At 46.3% G+C, this 21,985-nt stretch overlaps 3 protein-coding genes across 6 annotated transcripts; 1 reads left to right on the top strand and 2 right to left on the bottom strand.

The window, feature by feature from the left end:
• Positions 1 to 532: 532 nt before the first annotated feature.
• On the bottom strand, positions 533 to 7,795 carry katnal1 (katanin p60 subunit A-like 1). The gene is made up of 11 exons (XM_084684361.1): positions 7,673 to 7,795; positions 6,888 to 7,061; positions 6,622 to 6,782; positions 6,024 to 6,192; positions 5,709 to 5,839; positions 5,491 to 5,596; positions 3,412 to 3,570; positions 2,632 to 2,758; positions 2,357 to 2,491; positions 2,093 to 2,219; positions 533 to 1,406 (listed from the first exon to the last, which is right to left on the bottom strand). Exons 2-11 carry the CDS (start codon positions 7,050 to 7,052, stop codon positions 1,208 to 1,210), a joined length of 1,479 nt encoding a protein of 492 aa, XP_084540487.1. The 5' UTR covers positions 7,053 to 7,061; positions 7,673 to 7,795; the 3' UTR covers positions 533 to 1,207.
• A 1,748-nt stretch (positions 7,796 to 9,543) lies between these two features.
• On the bottom strand, positions 9,544 to 13,369 carry hmgb1a (high mobility group box 1a). Of its 3 annotated transcripts, none has more exons than XM_084683708.1 (5): positions 13,237 to 13,369; positions 11,153 to 11,312; positions 10,790 to 10,935; positions 10,428 to 10,602; positions 9,544 to 10,279 (listed from the first exon to the last, which is right to left on the bottom strand). In XM_084683708.1, exons 2-5 carry the CDS (start codon positions 11,297 to 11,299, stop codon positions 10,130 to 10,132), a joined length of 618 nt encoding a protein of 205 aa, XP_084539834.1. In that variant the 5' UTR covers positions 11,300 to 11,312; positions 13,237 to 13,369; the 3' UTR covers positions 9,544 to 10,129. The 3 variants fall into 3 exon arrangements, with proteins under 3 accessions (XP_084539834.1, XP_084539832.1, XP_084539835.1); XM_084683706.1 differs by lacking the exon at positions 13,237 to 13,369 and adding an exon at positions 13,067 to 13,089; XM_084683709.1 differs by lacking the exon at positions 13,237 to 13,369 and adding an exon at positions 11,557 to 12,255.
• Positions 13,370 to 15,369: 2,000 nt separating this feature from the next.
• Positions 15,370 to 21,801, top strand: uspl1 (ubiquitin specific peptidase like 1). 2 transcript variants are annotated; one of them, XM_084684065.1, is made up of 9 exons: positions 15,370 to 15,520; positions 16,186 to 16,342; positions 16,852 to 16,974; positions 17,157 to 18,369; positions 18,506 to 18,610; positions 19,003 to 19,120; positions 19,397 to 19,525; positions 19,672 to 19,832; positions 19,943 to 21,801. In XM_084684065.1, the coding sequence occupies exons 2-9, from the start codon at positions 16,217 to 16,219 to the stop codon at positions 21,538 to 21,540; spliced, it is 3,573 nt and encodes a 1,190-aa protein (XP_084540191.1). In that variant the 5' UTR covers positions 15,370 to 15,520; positions 16,186 to 16,216; the 3' UTR covers positions 21,541 to 21,801. The 2 variants fall into 2 exon arrangements, with proteins under 2 accessions (XP_084540191.1, XP_084540192.1); XM_084684066.1 differs by having other exon boundaries at positions 19,672 to 19,727.
• Positions 21,802 to 21,985: the final 184 nt, after the last annotated feature.

The following is a 21,985-nucleotide window of genomic DNA, read 5'->3' on the forward strand; positions in this document are numbered from 1 at the left end:
GCAGCCTTCCAGAACACACACACACACACACACACACACACTCTTAGGATTCCTGAGCAGTGTACCGATTTGCTGCTACGCCGGTGAATGGATGTCAGTGAATGAAGCTCGCATGAATGAAATGTTCTCCTCTTCCACGACATGAGGGGATACCAGGGGGGAGATACCAGAGTGGACTCCAGAGGTCCTAATGCCGGTCGTTAGGAGACGGAATCACATCTCTCCCCTCGCCGCTCGGCCCGGCAGCCTTCTCCTCTTACCCCCAAACTCAGTTAGGAGGCAGGAACGCATCGCTCAGCGGACCTCATGCGGGCACACGCACGCCAGCTGATTGATCTAAATTCAGTCATGCCCAGAGCAATGTGTGTGTGTGTGTGGGCACTGTGGTCACATGACCGCCGTATACATCTGGCCGTAAAGTCGACACACTCCTTGTACATACATACTATCATTAATCATCTACATCCACATTTCTGTCAAACTATATCTTACTTGACTTAATCCTTGTCTTAAATTAACATCTTTGCTGTCATTGAAATTAACATCTTTTTATTTCGGTTTACTTCAGTGCAATATCGGTGTAGTTGTCTGTTGTCTGCTGTTACCATGGAAATGTCCTGCGCTGTTCGGGCTGTGCTCTCTCGTCCAATCAGAGGCAGCTCGTTGAAAAGGTCATTGAAAGGTCAAGGGAAATCTTTTTTTTACCACGTGGTGAAACTCGGCTTCTCTGCTTTGATGGCTTTCTCAGAAAGGACGGAAGAAAAGGGAATGGTGGCTTTAAATACCCACCCTTCCATTTCCGTCTGTCTTTACATCCCCTCCCCCCCATCTCTCCCCCCCATCTCTCCCTCTATCCCTCCCTCAACTCCCTCCCATCTTCCCAATTGTGCAGTCATGTAAATGTAACAGGAGGAACAAGGCCCGAAGCACACATACATGCACACACACACTCTCTGTCTCTCTCTCACACACACACACACACACACACACAACTAAAGATAGAGGGGCAACAACGAAAAGCTAGGACAAACTTTTGAACAAAAGTCTCAACATCTCAGGTAATCCAGGGAACAACAAATAAAACTGTCCATCGGAAGTCGTCCCCCGTCGCCCGTCAACAGAAACTCCTCCTTTCCTCTTCGCCTCCTTCCTTCCACCCTCCCTCCTCAACGCCTGTTTCCTTAAGCCCCGCGGGGGGCCGGTGCCGTCACACGGAGCCAAACTCATCCATCCACGCCTCGTACTTCTGCAGGTCGGCCGCCGAGACCGACTTGGAGATTTTCCTGAGGGTGAGGGTGAAGTCCTCCATGGTGACGGGCATCTGGAGCTCGTCCCTGGAGAGTGCTCGGATCTCCTCCGGGCTCAGGCCCTGGATACGCCGCCGCATGGCCATCATGGACGCATCCCTGGACCAGTGGAAACACACACACACACAGTCATGCACACACACACAGTCATACACACACACACACACACAGTCATGCACACACACACACACAGTCATGCACACACACACAGTTATACACACACACACACACACAGTCATGCACACACACACAGTTATACACACACACACAGTTATATACAGTCATGCACACACACACAGTCATGCACACACACACAGTTATGTACACACACACAGTCATGCACACAGACACACACACAGTCATGCACACACACACAGGGGCACACAAACACACAGACACAAAGGTACAAATCAATACCCTTGTTATTGTTATTGGCGTGCCCAAGGCTGGGAGGTACAGTGAAGACCAGTCAAACTCAGGGCTACGGCTCCTCTCTCCCTCCCCCTCACTCTGTTATGTAACTGCTGTTTACAGGGGTTGCCCTTGGCTACCGGCCAAGACCCCAGCTCGTAGCTCATATACATCGGCACTCGCTGGCACACACACTCACTCACTCACTCCCACACACACGCACGAAGTGCGGCACGAAAAACAACCCCATGATTCAGTCATGGGAACACAGTGGCAATGTCAAACTCACAGGAACAGAACACGGACACATTGGCAAAAAACAACAACAGACTGCACACACACACACACACCCACCCCCACACACACACACAGACCTGCAGACGTTGGTGATGTCTGCTCCAGAGAAGCCCTGGATCTTGTCTGCGATGAGGGTCAGGTCCACGTCCTCGGACACGTCCACCTCCTTCAGGCTGATCTTCAGCAGCTCCACGCGCCCCACGGCTGCACGCGCACGCACAGAGGAAGAGGGAGGCATGTTCAAACCTTCAAACAAGACCTTGGGTCTGAGGAAGCCACAGGACAGTGTGTGTGTGTGTGGGGGGGGGGGTCGGGGTCACGACCTTGGGGTCAGGGGTCACCTGTGGGCAGGGGGATGTAGATCCTTTTCTCCAGCCGCCGACGCAGCGCCTCGTCGATGTCCCAGGGGAAGTTGGTGGCGGCCAGCACCATCACCATCCTGGAGGGGTCGTCGTTCTCCAGAGCTCCCCCCACACCTGGCCAGAGATGGTACAGTCCCACTCAACCGACGCACGCAGTCGAACCGAGGCAGGAGGCTACGTTTGGGTGCGGATCTCCTTTTCTCTCTCGCACGCACGCACACACACACACACACACACACACACAGCTGTCTCACCGTCCATCTGGACGAGGATTTCAGACTTGACCCTGCGGCTGGCCTCGTGTTCGTCCGATGTCCCTCGCCTGCCGCAGATGGAGTCGATCTCGTCTATGAAGATGGTGGTCGGAGCGTAGAACCGAGCCTGGAGCCAAAAAAGGACCCAGGAACAGGACAGGCATGAGGGCCCAGCGGAGAACAGCATGTGACCTGAGGGGTTCCAAGCACCTTCTGGAAGTCCTCAACCGAAGACCGTTTGTCTCTTTATGACAACCCATTTCTGATTCAAGCGGTTGAAACTTCCGGGATTGAAAACAAAAGTGCCGAGGCTGGTGCTCGTGCGCGCATACGTGCACACCCATGCACACACTCATAGTCTCTCTCTCCCTCTCTCTCTCACACACACACACCTATGCACACACTCATAGTCTCTCTCTCCCTCTCTCTCTCACACACACACACACACACACACACCTTTGCACACTCATACTCTCTCTCCCTCTCTCTCTCACACACACACACACACCTATGCACACACTCATAGTCTCTCTCTCCCTCTCTCTCTCACACACACACACCTATGCACACACTCATAGTCTCTCTCTCCCTCTCTCTCTCACACACACACACACACACACACCTTTGCACACTCATACTCTCTCTCCCTCTCTCTCTCACACACACACACACACACCTATGCACACACTCATAGTCTCTCTCTCCCTCTCTCTCTCACACACACACACCTATGCACACACTCATAGTCTCTCTCCCTCTCTCTCTCACACGCACACTCACCATCTCGAACAGTAGCCGGACCAGTTTCTCCGACTCTCCCCTGTACTTGGAGGTGAGGGTGGAGGAGGACACGTTGAAGAAGGTGGTGCCACATTCGGTGGCCACCGCTTTGGCCAGCATGGTCTTCCCTGTGCCTGGGGGGCCCACCATCAACACCCCCTGGGAGGGGGGGGGGGATAGGGAGCACGTACATTACCCAGAGAGCAATAACAACGACGATGATCCATTTCATTTCGAACATGCTTTTGGTGGTACAACGTGCTGGCTCGACACACGAGCGCAGGCAGGCAAGCAGGCACGATATTACTCATACAAAAAGGCACAGATGTATACACACGCTCTTACTCAGAGAAGCACACACACACACACACACACACATATTACTCATACGTCAACACACACTCACCCAGCAGCCTGATAGAAGAGGCAGAGACACGACAACATTGCACAGGCACGATGTCAGTCTCGATCGCAAACGCATCCATCAAGTGTGCACGCACACACACGTGCACACACACAGACGTGCACACACACAACGTGTGAGGGGGACAACAGATGGGCCGTTTTTCACCACCGGTGCCAAACGATCACATTCCAGGTTATGCCAGCTGTGTTTTCCACAATGTAACAAGGTGTCGATCGCATCGCTTTGGTCCTGCCAACCTCACAATGTGGTTGGTTGGCGGACCGGGTTAACTATGCCGTCCAGGAAAAATGAAGATGGCTTGTGCCTGAAAAACTGAACGCGACTTGGGCAGGTGTTTATTGGTTATTGTCTTTTGGTATTAATGTCTCAAAACATCCCGCCGAATCAGACAACAATCCCCAAAGTCTCCATATTTGTAGTTCATTTGAGGCATGAAAAATCAAAAGTAGTGTGACTTCTGTACTGAAGTCAAGGCAGACTCCTACGACATAATCCACTCCTGAACAATAGCACCACCTGCAGGTGGAACAGCTGCATGACAGTGTCTGAAAGGAGATTAGAGTACTGTGCATTATGCTTGCTGGCTCAAGATCAATCCAATCAATCAGGTGGGTATGAATCACTGTCAATTATGGTGTGTATTCATAATGTAGTGCTGCTTACATTAACTTCCAGAGTGCATTATCGTGACATTGAGATTAACAATAATTTTGATTGGGCCTGAGGGAATGAAGACAAATTTGATTCGCTCAAGGGGCGGGCTGAATATGAAGGACCTGTCCATGATTGGCCAATCGGACCACAGCGATGACGACAGAGTGATGCTGAGAGCAGTTGACATTAAAAAGGCCTTTAATTATAGATGCTGACAACAGAAACACACAGTCTTTCTCCTCGTGTGTGTGTGTGTGTGTGTGTGTGTGTGAGAGAGAGAGACAGAAAGCACAAGAGAGAGAAAGAGAGACAGAGACGGAGAGAGAGACAGAGAGAGAGAAAGAGAGAGAGAGAGACAGAGAAAGCGAGAGACAGAGAGAGAGACAGAGAGAGAGAGAGACAGAGAGAGAGACAGAGAGAAAGACAGAGAGAGAGAGAGAGACAGACACAGAAAAAGAGAGAGCGAGAGACAGAGACAGAGAGAGACAGAGAGAGAGAGAGAGACACAGAGAGAGAGACAGAGACAGAGACAGAGAGAGACAGAGAGAGAGACAGAGAGAGAGACAGAGAGAAAGACAGAGAGAGAGAGAGAGACAGAGACAGAAAAAGAGAGAGCGAGAGACAGAGACAGAGAGAGAGACAGAGAGAGAGAGAGACAGAGAGAGAGACAGAGAGAGAGACAGAGAGAGAGACAGAGAGAAAGACAGAGAGAGAGAGAGAGACAGAGACAGAAAAGAGAGAGCGAGAGACAGAGACAGAGAGAGAGACAGAGAGAGAGAGAGACAGAGAGAGAGACACAGAGAGAGACACAGAGAGAGAGACAGAGAGAGAGACAGAGAGAGAGAGAGAGAGAGACAGAGAGAGAGAGAGAGAGAGAGAGAGACAGAGAGAGAGACAGAGAGAGAGACAGAGAGAGAGAGAGAGAGAGACAGAGAGAGAGACAGAGAGAGAGACAGAGAGAGAGAGAGAGACAGAGAGAGAGACAGAGAGAAAGATACCTTCCATGGGCGCCGGATGCCCTTGAAGAAGTCAGGCATCCACATAGGCAGAACCACTGCTTCTCTCAGCAGCTTCTTAGCTTCCTCCAGGTCGGCAATGTCATCCCTGTCTCACACACACACAACAGATCAGCAGTCTACCCTGCAAGAACAGCAACTATAAGCTTGGTGGGTGTCACATTGTGTGTGTGTGTGTGTGTGTGTGTGTGTGTGTGTACCAGTGAATGTTGGGGTTGCGTGATACGATGTCTCTCTCGAGTGCTTCCACCAGGTCACTGTCATGACCTGTGCCGTCAAACTTCTTCAGCTCACCCACCCCTGCGCCCCCCTCTCCTGCTTCCTTCTTCCCCTGAGACAGGCAGGCAGGCAGACAGACAGACACACAGTCAGGATTCAAATACTCTTCATCTGTGCACATGGCAGTGTCGATTGGCTGACCGACGCATGAATAACAATTGTATATGAGAGTTTATACACACTGTTCCAACCAAGTGACACCCTTTCAGCCAATCGCCGTCTGATCAACCACCAACCTTGTCATCTTTGGCCTTTGTGGTCCTCTCTGATTTGGGGTTGGCCTGCCCCCGACCCCCGCCCCCCCCTGGCCCCCCGGGGCCCCTGTGTTGCATGCCTGGGGAGTCCTTTCTCTGGCCCTTCACTCCACTGCCAGGGCGCTTCAGTGGGGGGGCTGGGGCTGGGGCTCTGCGTGCGCACAAACACACACACACACACGTCAGAGCTTGTACACCCAACCCAATAACAGTGCACATGCACACAGAGATCAATCTTAAGTCAATTTGCAAACAAAGGGGAATTCACTAATTGAGTGGTTTATCATTTGGTTACAAAGAACCTTCCGGGACTTGCGTCAGCGCACTATGAACCCTGCTCCGCTGGCCCTGCAGCAGCGATAGGCATGCATCCAAAGCGAGCACCATCTCAATACACAGCCTCTGCTATCTGTAGCAGGAGCTGTCGCGTGCTGATGATGTCAGAAGCAGCAGCAGCAGCAGACCAGTGAGGTTGTCCTATAGCCTACCTTTCATCCAATGCCTTAAGTGATAAATACTGGACTAACTTCATGAAGAACTGTGAAGGTAGAAAGTGAAGGCTGCATACTTTGACGCATACCTGTGCTCCACAGGGGTAGGTGGGGGCCATACCGCCGGGTCCTGGGGCCCCCTCTCAAACAGAGGGGTCGGGGAGTCCACAGGCTTGTCTGTCTTGAACGTTTCTAGCGTTCCCACAATGCCTTTCACCTGCTCATACTCCACCACCAGCTCCTGCCTCACCTGAACACCAACCAGAGACGAGGGTGGAGGGGGCGTTAATGACGGCGTAGGTCATACTTCCTGGTTGATAACTGGCTCACCTCCAACCAGGTGGGATGGTCTCACCTTTTGCCATTTGACTTTGAGGGCCGGGTCGCGGAGAGCCTGGCAGTGTTTGAGGATCTGCTGGATCACCCCTTGGTAGTATACCATCGACGAGTCATAGTTCCCCAGTAAGGCGTACTCACGGGCTTTCTTTGCATTGTCACACATTTCTGACATATTCATCATGGAATGTATCTAGGAAGGAGGGAACGTGCGTGATAGGAGTTTATGAAAATGGAATAGAATAGTGTAGCGTAGAATAGAATATAAATGAACTAACAAAAGGTCAACATAATGTGTTTTATTAGGAAGGGTATGTCCTTGTGTAACAATATATGGAACAAGCTATTCAATACAAGACGGTACAGCAAACCACATTCATCAAATTAATTGGTAATCTAGTTAGTTAGCCTGTCAAGCTAGCTTGGTATCAATCTAGCTTGGTATCAATAAAGTTGTATTTATTAACGCAAAATATGGACGCTTGCAGCTTGCCAGGAAGGGTGTCAAGATTACTTTAGATTAGGTAAGGATTGTATGAAACATAATTTCTCAGCGCCAGTATTTAGTCCCCTTACGCACCAGATATAATATTAGCATCTACAGTAGCTATCTAGCTAGTCTAGTAGTGCTACGATTATAGCTAGCCTAGCTACAGCAAGGCCACTCAGACAACAAAACGAATCGCATGGCAACACATAGCTAGCCTTTGTTATTGCGCGTTACCGGTGCACAAAACTATAAGCAAACATACTGTAAACATACTGGCACTTAGCATAATTTTAAAACCCATTTGATACACTTACCTCAATGAAAAGCACTTGTTTCGGTTGTTGTTGTCTGCAGTTATCCGTTTTACGGTGCTGTTACCATGACCACAGAGACGCCGTGTGGCGAATGACGATCAGCGGAAGAGGACGAGGGGGCCAGACAGGCAGCAAGACTAGGTTAATGACGTCTGTCAACTTGTCTAAAGGTTTGGGTGCTTATTTACCCACCATTACCTGACCATATTGTATTTTAACTGGAGTAAAACATTTTGCATTATTTTAGATTGAACAGGTTATAAATGTATGCGTTTCTGAAGTCACTTTGTAACATGAACAATATGAACTAAACTCGTTCTTCTAGCTGCCAGTTTTTTGTTTGTTTGTTTTCATAATTGACTGCATTTATCAGGTTTTTCATCAAGTCAAATTACAGAACCTGTAATTGTTTTTATTTACACACATTACAGCATTTGACCACGGGAGGTCACTCTAAAACCATGTATAGCTTGCAGTGTATTTGAGCGAACAGCAGGTGGCTTGGATTAGGAAGGATTTTCAGGCTACAGCGTCGCTGTGTCGTGGTTGTAGCTGTGATCTGTAGGCCTTGATTTAGCTTCCGTCCCGCTAGGCCTATACAGTACTGACTGTACAGTCAGCCATCAACAGCTGACCAGTCCGTAACAGGCATAAAAAAAATAAAAACGAAAAAATAAAAAAACACGTTTACCAAGCCTAACATAATATATCATAATGATATCATAATGATGATCTCAATGTGAATTGATTACACCATTTCAACAGTCATGATCATTGTTCATCCTCTATTGTCATCTAGTTGGCTACATTTCTATTCAACCCACTAGACTGTAAAGGTACAAATACTGTGATCACATGGCAGCCTAGCTACATAAACCCTCAATCCACTTCCTTTGTGCCTGACAGCAGTTAAACGCCATATTCTTGTGTCACTGGGTTTCACAGAGGACATAATCCTTCTTACATAAATGGTCTCTTTTTCATCCTGGATGGAACTGTGTGTTTGAGAGAGATCGAGAAGAGAGACAGAGAGTGGGGAAGAGAGATGGAGAATCGGGAGCAAAGTCAAATCTAGGCAGAGACATCTACTTGTATATCTAAATAAATCAGGAAGAAGAATCGGTGAAGCATGGTTTAGGTGCGTGGCTCTAAGACACCGACGTGAAAGATGTTGTTTTCCCAGAGAGGCAACGATACGATACAACTTATCCTACATTTCTGGAAATGTGTCTTTGGTTACACCGAATGACATCAGGCATGAATACTGAGACTGGGGTGCAGTGCTGTGGAGGGCCTGTGTAACCATTCATTTCCGTGGTACATTTACATTTAGTCATTTAGCAGATGCTCTTACCTAGAGCGACTTACAGTAAGTACAGGGACATTCCCCCCGAGGCAAGTAGGGTGAAGTGCCTTGCCCAAGGACACAACATAATTTGGAACGGCCTGGAATCGAACCATCAACCTTCTAATTAATAGTCTGACTCCTTAACCACTCAGCCATCTGATCCCAACTCATGGTCTCTGTTACTTTCTCACAGCCCAGCTCTGACTCACAACTCAACACTTTCAACTCTCTCTCTTCTAATTCCTGGTCGCAGGGATGAAAATGGGCTAGAATGAGCTTGAGGCTTTATACTACTAAGACCTGAACAGCTCACAAGTCATTTGAATAGGATTCTAGCCTCCAACTGTTACATGTGCTTCTAACCCAGAGTTCCCTTCATAATGGTTGGCTCCACCCATCCTCTTCTCCTTTCCCTTCCAAGGCCCACCTGTCTCCATAACCTTCTACATCTGTAATCGATGAGAAACGTAACGTTGAGCATATTTGCGCTGAGTGTGGTCTGACACAAACGAAAACACAGATGTATTTAAAAAAAAGAAGTTTATTGACGCAGAAGCAATTCAGAATTTTAACCCAAAAAATACAGATGCGATCCTTTTCTTACTTTGCAATGGCAATGCAGTGGTATTCAAAGTACAGTAAGATAACTTTATGATACGGCGATTTGATAATACGTCATTAAAGATAAAAAATTAAAGAGAAATAAACAAAGGAAAAAGGAACTACGACCCCACAAAAAAACTGGGTTGTGTACTGTGCACCTTTAGCCTGGGTTAAAGTAAGCCCACCGGTTTAGACAATTCTAGAACCCCTTTGAACTGTACCGGACAGGGATAGTGGTCTAGGAACTACCACCAAGAAATAAGACTTGCAGACACACAAACACAAGACACTTTTGTAGTGTTAACTATACAAAAAAAAAAAACTGTACAGCTTAAAAACCATTCATATACACAGCGTAATTTTTTTCTGTTTTAATCTTTTTTTCTTTTTTTTTTTTCTTCTTTTTTACTATTACTACCTTTTCGGTAAGTGAAGTGTATACAGGGGGGGTGGGGGGATTAAATGCTTTTTATAAACAAGAAATGAAGCTTTACATGTTAGGGAATCTACTCGTCATCATCATCATCATCGTCATCCTCATCGTCGTCATCGTCGTCGTCATCGTCGTCATCCTCCACCTTCTTCTCCATCTTTGCGGGGGCCTTCGCTGGCACGGACACGCCCACCTTGCCCTTGGCACGGTACGCAGCAATGTCCTGGGAGGTAGAGGAAGGGAGGGAGAAAAGGACCACAATCAGACAAGAGGGTCACAGTTCCCCCCTTCCAGAAAAATGGCCGCCGCGTTATGCTGAAATATTTCCCGGCGAAGGTAAATGAATTCTAAGAGGACTGTTTCTGGGTTACCTTCTCATATTTCTCCTTCAGCTTGGCGGCCTTCTTCTCGTAGGGCTGCTTGTCTTCGGCGCAGGTACCGTTCCACATCTCCCCCAGCTTCTTGGCCACGTCGCCGATGGTCAAGCCGGGGGTCTCGCCTTTCACTTTGGCACGGAAGTCGGCACAGAAGATGAAGAAGGCCGACCTGGAGAAAAATTGGGTTGGAGATGGAGAATACAATTGTTGCTTTTCCCTCTAAGACGTGTCACTGATTGTTACTTTTTTGGTGAAATGTACTGATGATTCGATTTGTGTGCTTTATTTGATGAGTTGAAGACTTGTTTTGTACAGATAGTCTACATACATGGATACATGTCCGTAACATTACTCACGGAGGTCTCTTGGGTGCGTTGGGGTCCTTGAACCTCTTCTTCTTCTCTCCCTTGGGTGGGATGTAGTTTTTCATCTCTCTCTCGTAACGGACCTTGTCCAGTTTGGCCAGATCCTCAAACTTGCCTTTCTCTTTAGCGGACATGGTCTGGAAGTAGGAAAAAAATACACCAATGAGTGCTTCCGTACTCGAGTGGTACTCAATAGTGGTTGAGAGGTTTAACACAGAACCTCACAGCAGAATAAATGTACTTTTAATTCCAAAAAAATAAGAATAAACATACTCTTGATGTTGAGTTGTCTTGAGGGGATGGTTTGGAAAACTGTGGTCAACTGTCATTTTATATATCTTTTCTTTGACCTACCTTCCAACGCTCAGAGCATTTCTTGGAGAACTCTGAGAAGTTGACAGAAGCTTCAGGATGCTTCTTCTTGTGTTCTTCCCGACAGGTCTGAACGAAATAGGCATAGGAGGACATCTTTCCTCTAGGCTTGGTTGGATCTTTCCCCATCTTGATATTGCGTCTAGACAACATGACATAACAACCAAAACTCAAGTCAAACAGTATCTACAGGACCAGCCAGAACTCAGAGGTTTCCTTTCCTCATTCTTGGCACTTAGACATTGGCGAAAATAACACTGCGTGTGTCAAACGTGTCATACCTAAGATTAAAAAATGTTTACTGTTCATGTTAGTTTAAGAACATTAGTTTAAGTGTTTATTCGCACAATCTTAGTAAATGTGTTCTAACATGTGTGGGCATTGACCTATATTCCAAGCGGTCATCTCATCGATAACGTTTCCAGAAGTTTTTATATATCTCGTTATAAGTTTGTGTTCAAGTTCAAGTTCATTGTAGCTTGACAATTACTTATTCCTAAAACGTAAGACAAATATTTACCTTTTAGTGTAATGTATGTTACGTAAACTACATTTACAAGCTACAAATAATAAATTCAAGTTCTGTAAAAATGTAAACATATTTCGACATTTAAGACAATAAAAACTTAAAATTCGGTACAAAATAGGTTGTCCCTGTTGTCCAAATTCCATTTTATATGATTTAAGATTTTCATCAAAATCTGTGAAAATCTTGTATTTTCCTATTACAACGATAGCGCAACTCATAGCACTGTGTATGTGTCGACCGAACTAGTAATGGCGCATAGGAGAAGGATAGGAAAAGGAGGTCAACAACGACGGCAATATTTCTTCTTCCATTTTGTGAGAAAGACTTCTTCATGAAAGAAAGTCCCCCTCAAATGTCTCCGCCCGCCATCCAGTTCGCTCTTTTGATCGACAAATATATTCGGAAACCCCTCAAACTTGACAATAATTTTCTCCGGCAGATTCCTATTGCACTAGCCGCTGTGTATAGTAATACACTGGGTCTGTACTATGTCTATGTGCGGGCTGTAGTGAGTTGGGTTCCTATGAGAGCTCGGAATGGCCGCTTGTCTTCATCCACTAACATGGAGAATATGGCTTCTTCTCTTTGTCAACGCACAGCCATTGCGCTGCATGCAATAGAGGGCAGAGCGACCGTGGTACCCACCTCTTTTCAACCTGTGATTTCAACCATTGAACATTTACGGAAAAATATAAAAAATCTGTTGTTGCAAAGACGACAGTTGGGACTTTCATTTTACATTCTTAGATCTAACAGTTAGTCATTAGTTTATTAAAAAACACGGTTTGAAAAAGTTGAACCTAACTGCGCTTCTATGGCTGGCTCTTCAAATGCCTCTGCCTTGTTTTCTATGCAAGTACAGTCAGCCATTACAGTAACATTAGCTAGCCAAATACTAGCTTCAGCGCAGATTCTGAGGTAATTTTTGTTACCGTTATATGAGGTCATTTTTGACAAATGACAACGAACCCACTCATATTTTTATATATCTGTTATTTTTCTACAACAGTTGTTATTTTACATTTATTTTCTAAATTCTCATGTTTTCAAGTCTTCACATTGGCTATGCATCCTAGACTCGCGTTGAACTGCAATGGCTTTAGCTAGATAGCCAGGCAGACATCATGTTAGCGAGATGCTAGCAATCTCCCACCATTGCCTATTCGTGCGCTCCCTTGCCAGCTGTCCGCTAGACATTCCGTATTTTTAACTCGATTAATACTGTACATTTCAACACTGCCATTTAACCATGATAAGATATCAATATATTAAATAATTTACATTTACAGAAATTTGTGTCGATCGATATTCACCGAGCATTTAATTGTGCTTTTCCGTCTTTTCTGAGTGCTGGTAACGTTACCTACCGAGTCTGCCTTATTTCTTGTTTTTTGACATTACCACGACATGAAATATTCTGAAATTGCAGGAAGAGTACAACCTAAATGTAATACAGACAAATCTTATTTTAAAATTTTTACTATTGTCATTTTCATTCTTACCGACACTTTCATTTTTTTGCGTGTGTGATACTTACCAAAGGCTGTCGCTGTATGTATCTCAATGCACTGCAATGGCTGTATGTGAGCGAGCGATACGCAGTGTCTTCAGTCTTTGGGTTCTGTAACATTACTCTCGATGGGGCTCGCACTCCATTGGCTACCGCCAAGTCAAACTGTCTTGTGAGTGGATAGAACCTTTCCATTGTAGTTATATTAGACGAAGTACCATTGGCTGCCCTTTGAGAAACGTAACTAGAATTTTGAGTGGCGCGGAAATACAAAAACACTTCTGCGGCAAGCTTCGGGAACGCTGGAGCTACATAGTGTATGTGTTTGCCATAGTATTGAGTTCTCCGTGTTGAACACAGTAGTAAATGACCCAGACAACGCGGAGCGGTGTAGTGGGCAAAGTAAGTGGTGAAGCGAATGGGTTACGGCATAGATAGGGGGTTTACCACATTATCAATCGACAGCAAAGTCTGTTCACCCCAATCAGCGTTACATTTCCTGGCAAATTAGGGCTTTGTAAAAAATAATTACAGGAATTTTATTTTTTTAAGGAGGATGTATAAAATGGTTTCATTGGCCTCACCAAATATAGTGACACACACAATGCAATATTTCAATTATTTGTCTATAGTTATGAACCAATCAATCTTTGACGATGATATATCTAAGCATGGGGCCATGAACCAAGGCTGCATATAGCTTTTCAATGCAGCACGTGTATCAATAGTGATCTTTAGCAGTTTACTGACATGCTTTCAATAGTCTTATAATGTAAATGGTGTTTTTAGGGCATAATTTTGTTTTCGTTTTCTGCCCTAAAACAATAACGTGGATGTTAATAGTTACCAACATCCAACAATTAATTGTGCATAGGGTACATTGTATTATTTTATGGTGCATAATCTCATGAATTATTTAAATAAGATTGAGTGCATAAAAAATATAAGTATTTACTATCTGTGTTTGTCAATCCGTCCTACTTTGGTTGACGCAGTTATTTGTGACATTGCCAAGTCATGCTTGTGACATTGACAGAATACTTTGTAGCCTGTTCTTTTATTTATTATGAATCTTCTATTTCTTCTTTTTCATTTTAATTAAGAAAAAAAACAGTCGTTTATGCCAGTTCAATACATAAGTGTGTGAATGTGAAGTGAGACCACATGCTTATATGGCCATCAAGTTATAGCTTGCTGCGTAGTATTGCAAGTTGTTTTTGTAGTATAAAATATGGTGAGCTATTTTGCATTGCCAACTTCTGGCAATCAGGAATAGTACAAAGAAACTGCGAGCAGAGATGATTTTAATCGTTTATTTGTTCTATTGAGGCGCACCTTGGCTGGAGCGCTCAAACGCGCGCACTCAAACTGCACAGCTTTGAAGGCTGTGTATCAATGAATCATATTGGCATATTGACTAAGGCTTGGTTGAGTTGGAATGTAGGCCAAAGACAAAGCGTGTGTGAGAGTATATTTCTACATATATCTTCACCTTTTATGAAGTTAAGGATTACGGAGGTATGCGAATTACCTTCTATACTATTAGGCTACGTTGCTAATGCCGGTACATCCCATGTTGGAGTCAGGAGTATACAGATAGTGCAAGAGTTGAGCAATTTGTTTATTCTAATGAGCCCTCCTTACGTGTGAAAATATGCAAATTCATTTGTCATCAGGAGAAAAATAGAGGACAGCTACAGGAGGGGCTTCAAGGAGGTGGGAGGGGTAGTGGGGGAGACTGGAGAGGGGAAGATGCTAAGGATATGAAAACTGTGTGCGGGGGAAGAGATTGGCGATGCTGTGTGTGTGTGTGGTGGTGGGAGAGGGTGGGCATCTCGGCGTCTATCCTCCTCTCTGGGTTGTATTGTCTAAATGATTTAGACTACTATAGCGTTTCAAAAATAGCCTACACAAAATGACAGATTCATCGCGACGTTTTCTTAATGAAAAAGTACGATTAAATTAATTTGGTCTGTCAATTAATTCAAGAATAAGTTGTCAATCAACACTTGAAATCACTACCAAACAATCAGCTGCACATTACTACGAATTCTGTTTTCATCTAAATACAAATCTTACGTCATTCTTCCACATTCAAACTAATAAATCCTTTTGGCCAGGTGGGGGCAGTGAAGACATTTGAAATGGTATTAAAAAAAACAACAACTCTACAACCGGCGGCAAGCGGAAATAGAACGTTGTACCCACGAACAACCGGTGCACATGTCAGCTGAACCTACCGGTCGGACTTTATGGTTTTCGTAGATCAAATAATGGGCTAAAATGGAAATACATTAAGCAACTAATTGTGGTAAGTTGCGAACATAGTTGATGCATTAACTCTAAATTAATCTTAACATGACAACCAGCCTAGCAAGATTGTTTCATGTTATTCGCGCAAATTGAATGAATTAATGTAGCTCTAGCCAGCTAACTGGGCAACTAACCTAGCTTATCTGACATTGTGGCTGGCTATAACGACAAAATCCATTGCTGTTTACTGTACTTCATATTCTCTAACAAGATAGCCACTTGTTTGTTGATGAGATTAACGTCTTAAAGAAAGCATCGGCAGTACATTGCTAATGTGAGTTGCATGCATAAGGCGGAGAGCTTCTGTCCACACAGCGCCATGCTTAGTGGGAGATTCTGAGAGTAGATCCTCTGTTATGATCTTCTATTACAATTTGCGGTGCAAGCCACATTTTAGAATCAAGTCATTAAACCACAAGATAACTTGCTAGAACACCTATTATACGACTGATTTATTATAGACAATGTAGCGTCAAAATGAAATTACAGTAGCCTATGCAGTTTCAGATTCAGTGGAGTAGTTGGTTCATCATTTCTTTCAACAAAAGCAACATGATTTTCGTACATCGATATAGGCCTACTGTGGAATAAAATATAATGTTGACAAATGCCTTACCTGTTATTTTAAAATGTTAACCTCCCATTTTTGTGTCCTCTTCTCAGCACGCCCGGTGGTGAACCAGGTTGCAGTGACATGGTAATATTTAGCAAATGTCAACGGACAGCACGAAACCACAGGATCTACAGTGACTTACCAATGAGTGGGGAAGATACTGGTTTGGGGTCTTCGGCCCCAGCGCTGGCGGGGTATTTGGGCAAAGTTAGTTGAACTCGAGTTTTCCTCTCATTCCTGTCACCTGTGCAAAGCTTTTTGGGGTTTGAAAAAAAATAAAAAAATACTGTTACTCACAGTATTTCATTGACTTCAAATGAAGCAACATATGAAACCCAACAAAAAAACATGGAAATCTTTAAGGTTGTAAAAGGCGAAAGGTTTAGTCGTTATCATGATGTAGTTGATACACTACACATATATCCACCTGTGTACCTAATATTCCATTTTATGGGGTAAAACTTTGTACTGTTGTTGCTCTGATCAACTGTCCCTCATAGTTCATGGCTGAATCTGTTTGGACTCACCGATACTCAAGTGATACTCACTGGATATGTCAGATGTTCATATGACCTGGAAACTGATACAATACAATAACATGTGGCTGTGTCGTGCATATCTTTTGTGTGGTCTCTTGGGTGACCAGGCCATGTCCCGTGATCTCGTTAATGTATCCCTGGCATAACATGGTTGGTTTTGATCATTTCCACATCTAGGTTCAAGAGAGATCAGCGTCACTAGAGAACTGCCCCTGGTGTGCAGCCAAGGGGGTGACATGTGTTCTCCGGTCCTACCGAATTAACTTCCAGGAGTCCATCACTCTTTGCACAAGTCCTCAGGTCAGCCAAGACTACCGCAGCCTCTTAACATACCCCCATGCACACTCTCTCCTCCTCCTTCACACTTTCACTCAATCTCCCTAACTGTCCCAATCCTAACCTTTCGGTTTCATATCTCATCTGTGTGTTGAAAGGGGGGGGGATCACTCGATCCTGACTGTCCCTTCCTCTCTCCCCGACAGTGTCTTTTCCCTTTGGTCAGCCAACCCTTGGAAGATGTCCTGGCCCGCCTCGTCCCCCCTGAACAGCAGACGGGGGCCAAGAGAAGGACCCCCTGGGCTCTGGAGTGTGAGGACCCCGTGCCTTGTTCCAAGCGCTTGCGGTCCGAGGGGGAGAGCGAAGAAGAGGCTAGTCAACAGAACGGCAATCCCATCAGCCAACTGGGACCCACCGACATGGAGGTCGCGGACCCCCACAAGGATTCTGATTGGCTAGCTTCAGAGGAAATGGACCAGGAAGTAGTGCAGGGGGATGAAGAGACCGTGACTATCCCTGAGAAGATTGCTCCCTCTCCAGAGCGTGTTGGTTTAGACAGCAGACTGCTCTCGCCTCAGAAGCCTGCTCAGGATGCACTTGCCCGAGTGCAGACTATTATCTCATCAGAGTACGAGTCGGACTCGGAGGTGGAATTCATCTGCTCGCATAAGAACTCATCTGGACCGCCCAAGGCCCTCAGGTCTTCCATCACTACAGCCGCGGCCATCTTGACCTTGGAGGAAAAGTCGGACTCAGAGGTGGAATCAATCTGCTCACAGGAGAGCACGTCAGGAATGCCCAAGGCCGTCAAGTCTTCCATCACTACACCCGTGGTCGTCTCGACCTCAGAAAACTGTGACTTTCTTCCAGTGGAGGCTAATATCACCTCAGAGGCCGTGATCCAATCAGAGAGGGGGCGTCTCTCGGATAGTTTGTCTGAGGATTGTGCGGAGGGCCGGGCTGCGCCGGCGTGTAGGCCCTGCAGCGTTGACCTCAGCCAGAGTCGATTGGATCAGTCGGAGACCCTCATAGAACCAGCACGGGATCCCACGCAAGCAGCCAAAACGCCACGGCGGTCGAGCGAAAACATGGAGGACGAGGCTGAGGACGTGATCCTCAAGGAGGACGAGCTGAGATATGGAGGTGGACTCGAAGGGAGCGAAATAACAAAAATAACACCAAGTGTTAACACTCTTATCAGTTCCAAAGAGCTCGTTCTAGTTTCGCCTTGTCTCTTCTGGAGGAATACACCTAACCTCGCCTGGCTGGACAGCCTGTTGGTTGCCATAGTGAACTGTCGGGCTCTAAAAGAGAAGCGACCCGAGGAGCGACCCATAACCAAATCTAGATCCTCAGTGGTCTGGGAGCTGTGTACTATATATGACAGATGTTGTGCGTTGATAACCCAGTGTTGCCAAGGTTTGTGCAAAGCGTTTCATGTAAAAAAAGCTTGGGGGTGTGATCCTTCGATCTCAATTCAGAGCCTGCTTATGCACGTTTGTTTGCCTTTTGTCACGTGATTGTCTGTCGTTAATCTGGTCCTTTCTATCACCAGACGGCATTATCAAAGTCCCTACCAGTTTACTACGGAGGGTAACAGAAGAACTGGAAGCTTTAAGAATGTTTGTCTTCAACACGCTGAAGCCCAAACTCCAACAGGGTATGAACCCATCACTCATAACATTGTCATTGAGCAGACGCTCTTATCCAGAGCGACTTACAGTAAGTACAGGGATATTCCCCCTGAGGCAAGTAGGGTGAAGTGCCTTGCCCAAGGACACAACGTCATTTGGCACAGCCAGGTATCAAACTGGCAACCTTCTGATTGTTGGCCCAATTACTTAACCGATCAGCCATCTGACCCCTCTATAAACTAGCATCAAAGCTACCGAATATCTTGTTCAAGCATAGAGCAGATGAGATGCATTTGACCATATAATTACCAAGCTTAATGACTTGAATTGACCCCAATTTGACTTTCTTTGAACTAAGGTGACTTGAGGTGATTGGATTTGACCTTTTCCTTGACTGTGGCTGGGTTCTGTCCTGCAGGTAAGGAGGATAGCCTGGTGTTTGCCTTGCCCCTCCTCCTCAAGATGGACCCGTGGGCGGAGCTTAACTTCCTGCCGGTCTTTGATTGGAAGTGTGGGCAATGTGGTAAGATATTTCGGTAAGTGCTGGAAATATTTATCGGAAATTAGTCAGAAGAGAACCTTAATTCTCATGCTCTACATGAGGTGTAAACGGAAATCAGTCTCACGGGGTACCAGGTTTGGTCCTGTGACGTAGCATTCTTTGTAACCTTCATTCCAAATGCTTTTGAACTATGCAACCCCTTAGTACAGAAAACACGCCCCTTGTGGATGATTGACCCAGAAACGAGGCTGAAGTTTTAGTTGTCTGTGTCCAGAGTTATTTAATCTTGCCGTGTTCTCCGGTGCTTCAGGGTTAAGAAGCCACTCACCACTTTAAAGACGGTCGTTTCGGATTGGAATCTGCTCAAGACTACCGTTAAAGGAAGGTGTTCGACGTGCAATAGGAACCGATTACAGGAAAAGGAGTTGATAATTGAGAGGTAAGGCTGTCTGTTTGTCACCTTCAAGAGAATGAAAAACAACATGTTGCAGCCTCTCTGAACAGTGGCGTTTTTGAGACAGGGTAAGTCTCAATGTGAGCTGGCCTCCTCACCTGCTAATATGTGCTGTCCTCTGTCACCCTTAGCTTGCCCCCGGTGGTCGCTCTGCACTTCGAGAAGGGCCTGCCTGATACCGAAGTCGGCAAGTACTCCTTCGACTTCGACCAGTACCACTATCATGTCACCACCGTCATACAGTACAGCAAGAAACACAAGCACTTTGTCACCTGGATAAGGAAACCAAGCGGTTAGTGTCGTGTGAACGACGCTTTTCGTCAGCTTCGCCACGTCACCGCTAACTCATTCAACGGTCTGTCTTCCATCTCTTTTAACCATGGTTTCCACCCCTTCCTACAGGTTCGTGGATGGAATTTGACGGCCTGAAGCACCCGGACTGCGTCAGTCACCGGGACCTGTCCATCCCCGCCCAAGACGTCCACATCGTCTTTTGGGAGAGGGGGGAAAAGAGGGAGAAGCTCCACAAACGCTCGTTCGCCGACCCAGGGGAGACCCATTCCGTGGCGCCCCGCCTGAACCGTTGCCTCGAAGCCAAAGACTTCTTGGCGCACGAGTCGGACGAGTTGGACGACCTCTCGCAGGACGACGCGGACATCCTGGCGGCGCTGACGACGTCGTCGGCCGCGGGAGATCGAGCAGCCGGCGGGGACGCGTCCATCGGTTCCGCCACGCTGCTCGACACCTTCGAGGGCCTCTCTCACGATGACATTGTCACGCTCACTCTGGTGGAAGTCAACGACGACCCAAAGGGGCAAGTCCCAGCCTCTTCTTCTGCTCCGGAGAATCGCCGTGCCTCCTCCAGGACCTCGCCCAAACCTGCTCCGCGTGTGACGCCCTCCCAGCCCGGCGAGTTAATCCTGCCCACAGTCGTGAGTTCTGCCTTCCACCTGTCTGTGGAAACCAAACAACGAGTTTCTCCCGTCTCCTCCACCCCCTCGCTTAAGCCCTCCTCGGCACGGCACCCCTGGCAGAGGCAAGTGGACATCAGTCCCCCCTCCGTCAAACCCCACCTGTTGCCCCCCAGTCTTGCTAAGCCCTCTGCCCTGGCTAACAACTCATCCACACCCGTAGCCCAGACGAAACCCAAACTGTCCAACTCCTTCTCTGGCTACACACAGTCACCACAACCCCCCAGGCCATCCTTGAAGGTGACTGAAAATGAAGCCCTGCCGTTGAAGGCAGCAGAGATGTATGGCGGGTTCTGTGCCAGAAGCACAAATAATCCGTATCAAACTCTATTCTCGACCAAGAGGGCCACTCAGACTGCTGCCTCCAAGGTGCCATTTCAACGTGCTAGTCCCGGCCCACCTAAACCCGCTGTCAAACCTACGGCTGTGTCTGTGACGTCACTTCCTCTTCGAGGTGTCGCGGAGAACCCTAAAATCTCAAAGAAACACGCCAGTCAGACCAAGGTTCCGTCCGACCCCGCCGACACAGACTCCCTCAGGTTAAAGCTGCTAAAGAAGCTCAAAGCCAAAAAGAAGAAACTGGAGAAGCTGAACCAGGTTTTGGGACACCAGGGGAGTTTGGGTGGAAAAAGCACTTCTAAACCAGACAGCACAGTCCTGGAGTCCTATGCAGTTAGCTCCAGCACCTCTGTTTACGACAGCCCGACTTACGACGAGTTCTTTGCGGACCTTCTGTCGCCTGCGACGACAGCTAGCAACCTATCACCTGACAGCACTGGCCTCGTGGAGATGGTGACCAATGGGCAACAGGGAGGTGGAGACATGACGAACAGTGGGGGCTCAATTGGTGGAGAATATCAGGAGATGGCTGTGACTCCTCAACTGGGCGGTTCTTTCGCACAGCAGGTTGGAGAAGTCCCCATGACAACCACCAATAACAACTTCCTGGAAGAGTTTATATCTGGCACATCGTTGGTGCAGACTGAGATGGAGACAGAAGCCCTCAGTGCTCTTGACTTGTTTTTTTAGGCCTCAGGTAAATAAAGTGGTCAGAGAATAGAAAGTGCTGTTGTCGTAACAACACTCACTGAGGTGACTTATGCAAAGTTGTTTTTTGTTCGATGTAAACTTGCTGTGTTGCAAAAATCTGCTGCGTACAGGACTAGCGCTTATGTAAATTCTGTCTGTTTGTTTTGTTGTAATTTAAAAGCATTATAATAACTTCTATGGTTTTGCTCTTTTTATTTGTTTGTCTGGATTACTTGAAATAAAGTCGTTTTTTTTACTGTCCCTATAAAATTAAGTTTTCAATGTTTTTTGCAATACAAAATTAAAAAGTTCTCACATTTGTAGGGAAACTGAGAATGGAAGTACATTTATTTGCATGGGAATGGATAATTTCTTTAACAACATTTCTGCAGCACATCTATAATTACTTTTTGTTGTTGCATTTCTTAAAGGAGAAACAAGTTAA

This window comes from Hypomesus nipponensis, chromosome 20 (assembly GCF_054491055.1).
Source record: "Hypomesus nipponensis isolate SF chromosome 20, ASM5449105v1, whole genome shotgun sequence".
Lineage (NCBI taxonomy): Eukaryota > Metazoa > Chordata > Actinopteri > Osmeriformes > Osmeridae > Hypomesus > Hypomesus nipponensis.

Coding starts and splice junctions, on each gene's coding strand:
- katnal1 (XM_084684361.1), bottom strand. CDS start 7,052: ATGATGAATATGTCAGAAATGTGTGACAATGCAAAGAAAGCCCGTGAG. Junction 6,193..6,621: donor CCTACCCCTGTGGAGCACAG/GTATGCGTCAAA, acceptor GTGCGCACGCAG/AGCCCCAGCCCCAGCCCCCC. Junction 2,759..3,411: donor TCCGGCTACTGTTCGAGATG/GTGAGTGTGCGT, acceptor TTTTGGCTCCAG/GCTCGGTTCTACGCTCCGAC.
- hmgb1a (XM_084683708.1), bottom strand. CDS start 11,299: ATGGGGAAAGATCCAACCAAGCCTAGAGGAAAGATGTCCTCCTATGCC. Junction 10,603..10,789: donor AACGCACCCAAGAGACCTCC/GTGAGTAATGTT, acceptor ATTTTTCTCCAG/GTCGGCCTTCTTCATCTTCT. Junction 10,280..10,427: donor TGAAGGAGAAATATGAGAAG/GTAACCCAGAAA, acceptor TCTACCTCCCAG/GACATTGCTGCGTACCGTGC.
- uspl1 (XM_084684065.1), top strand. CDS start 16,217: ATGGTAATATTTAGCAAATGTCAACGGACAGCACGAAACCACAGGATC. Junction 16,343..16,851: donor TGGCGGGGTATTTGGGCAAA/GTTAGTTGAACT, acceptor TTCCACATCTAG/GTTCAAGAGAGATCAGCGTC. Junction 18,611..19,002: donor GAAGCCCAAACTCCAACAGG/GTATGAACCCAT, acceptor TCTGTCCTGCAG/GTAAGGAGGATAGCCTGGTG.